At 36.2% G+C, this 2,842-nt stretch overlaps 1 protein-coding gene across 1 annotated transcript in view; it reads left to right on the top strand.

Moving 5' to 3' along the window:
• ITPR2 (inositol 1,4,5-trisphosphate receptor type 2) overlaps positions 1–2,842 on the top strand; it is a 596,492-nt gene that overhangs the window by 423,474 nt on the left and 170,176 nt on the right. The window contains exon 37 of the mRNA XM_023738100.1: positions 1,224–1,334. Within this exon, the coding sequence (XP_023593868.1) occupies positions 1,224–1,334 (111 nt within the window). The remainder of the gene's footprint in view (positions 1–1,223; positions 1,335–2,842) is intronic.

Raw genomic sequence — 2,842 nt, 5'->3', positions numbered from 1 at the left:
TAGATTTCTTTTAATTTTGGCAAACATTTTAATTAACAGAAGAACCTCAGGAAATGTAGAAGATGGATGGAAACACCTTCTTCTCTGTCAGGGGAATAAAAATTTCCTAGTATGAAAGGAGAGAAAGGCTTATTCTGAAAAAGCAGTCATTTCAGAGTTGCCTTGATTTTTCTCTTTCACACCTAACTCACCAGAGTTTAGATTTTTCAAACCCCTTGACACTAGATGCTACCTTGGAGCAAGTAGTTTCACAAATTCCTGATTTTCAAGTTCTGTAAAATGAATTAAGTTCATAGCCCTTGCTCAATAGAGCTTAACCTTCAAAATATGGATGTTTATCTCTCAGTATGTTTTATAAAGTTTACCTAATAAAGAACATTTTATCAGTCACCTAAGGATCCCTGGTGGCCATAGTGGTTAAGCACTTGGCTGCTAACGGAAAGATTGGTGGTTTGAACCCATCAGCCGCTCTATGGGAGAAAGATGTGACAGTCTGCTTCCATTAAGACTTACAGCCTTGGAAACCCTACGAGGCAGTTCTACCCTGTCCTATAGGGTCACTATGAGTCATACCAACTCCATGGCAATGGGTTTGGTTTTGGTTTTATCAATCACCTAAGTTTAAGAAGTCTGCTGAACTTTTCCCTCAATCACCATAATTAACAGAGTGTCCCCAAAACATCAGGAGGCTCCCAGCTCCCCTGCCTTTGCTGCCACCCAGCCTGTGCAGCAGCATGACCTGTCACTCATTTAGGATTAAGTAGCTGCCAAATTAAAATGCTACGTCATTACTGCTAAAGTTTACTTACAAACCTCTGAAAAAAGGGGTATGCCCTTTTTGTGAATGGGGATATTCTCTTAGCCAGGATAGATCAGATCTTACAATTCTAAATTTAAGACACCCCTCTAGTGATGAGTATAATAAAATTTACTCATTAAAAGAGCATTTAAGTCAACTATCATTTTTTTTGAAATTCTATAAACATAGTATATTTTAAAAGACACCTGATTCTCCCAGTGTTCTGCACACAGTCGTTGAGTCAATACTAATCAATCAACAGGAAGACTGTACCCAAAAGGATAAGTTAAATTCCCAAAGTGAAATCTTAATTATGTTTTAAAAGTCAGAAAACTGAAGTGATTCTGTTATTTTATGGCATAATGATTTCTAGTGCTGTTATGATGTAAACAGAATGTTGTTTTACAAACCTTTTGTTTTCTAGACTTGTATTGCTACTCATGAATCTAATGGGATTGACATCATCATTGCTTTGATTTTAAATGACATAAACCCTCTTGGTAAATACCGAATGGACCTGGTTCTCAAACTAAAGGTAAAGTAAATCCACTGTTCAGTGAGAAAAATTTACATTTTCTATATAAAAGTCCAAGGAACTCTGGTGGCACAACTGTTGAGCACTCTGCTGCTAACGGAAAGTTTGTCAGTTCAAACCCATGAGGTGGCTCCATGAAGAAAGACGTGGCAACCTGCTCCCCCTATAGGGTAGTTCCACTCTGTCACATGGGTTCACTATGAGTGGAAATTGCCTCCACGGCTCCCAACAACAACAGTATAAAACTCCCTTTCAGAGTTGACTCACAGTCCTCAACTAGCTCTTTAAAAAACCCCACAATATTACATATTTTCAACTGATTAATTGATAGAAAGAGATAGTGAAAGTATAAAAAAAACAAAAACCAAACTCGTTGACATTGAGTTGATTCTGACTCACAAGCGACCCCGTATAACAGAGTGGAACTGCTACATCTTTCTCCTGTGGAGCGGCTGGTGGGTTCAGACCGCCAACCTTTCAGTTAGCAGCCGAGCACTTGACCAATGAGTCACCAGAGCTCCTAGTGAAAGTATAATACTCACTAAATTGTTGATAAAATGTCAAATAAGCTTTGAGGTAATACTCAGTTGGAGAATATTTATTGAATGTTCTTTCAAGCAGCCCCTTTATGTTTCACTACTTCCCTTCTGTTTTTATTTTACATTTTTCATTATGCAAAGAAGCAAAAAGTGCTGAGCATTCACTACACCAGATATTTTTAATTCACCTTGACTACAGAATTCTACCTAGCAAGTCACAAATAATGAAACAATGAGGAAGGAGTGCTGTATTTTAGTTTTATGGTTCCTTCCTAAAAGTTGTTCTCTTTTACATTAGAATCTTATTTTCTCCCAAAATATTATAAACCATTTCACACTCCCTTTGAGAGATTCCTTTAACTCAAGCCTTGTACACACTTCCCAGCAGTTCCATTAATCAGAGCTCAGGAGTACAATGGCATTTTAAAAATTTATTTCATTTAATTATTCAAATGGAAACAGACAAATGAATGTACACAATAAACTATATAAATGCCCAATGCTAAGGCATGATATTCAACTGAGATGAATTAGTAAAGATTACATTATTGTACTGAATGTTAAACAGGTAAAAAATATATCATTGATTAAATATAATTTCCTGTAAAGACAGATCTAGCCAGTATCATAGAGATTATAATTCAATTGAACTTTGTATGGGTAAATTTATGGCCGAGAAGAATAAGAATGATATTTTTATAATTCTGTTTCTAGATATAGATTTAGATATGTAATGGGATGCACATATGTTCTGCTTATTTGACGATTGTGCTAATGGCTGTTAGTAAGCAAATGTTTCTTTTAATAGGAGTGATGAGTTTGTACTTTTCCACTTTTTTTACATTTGCAACACGTGTAAGGTTTGGGTCCTTCCATTCGTAGATTAGAACGAAGGTGATCCTTGTGTAGTTTGAACTTGTACCTTTCACCTCATTAACATCATGCTTCAGTTAGTGAAGTCAGGCAAGG

Source organism: Trichechus manatus, unplaced genomic scaffold, assembly GCF_000243295.1.
Source record: "Trichechus manatus latirostris isolate Lorelei unplaced genomic scaffold, TriManLat1.0 scaffold00112, whole genome shotgun sequence".
Classification (NCBI taxonomy): Eukaryota; Metazoa; Chordata; class Mammalia; order Sirenia; family Trichechidae; genus Trichechus; species Trichechus manatus.
This window is presented reverse-complemented; position numbering and strand designations above follow the sequence as displayed.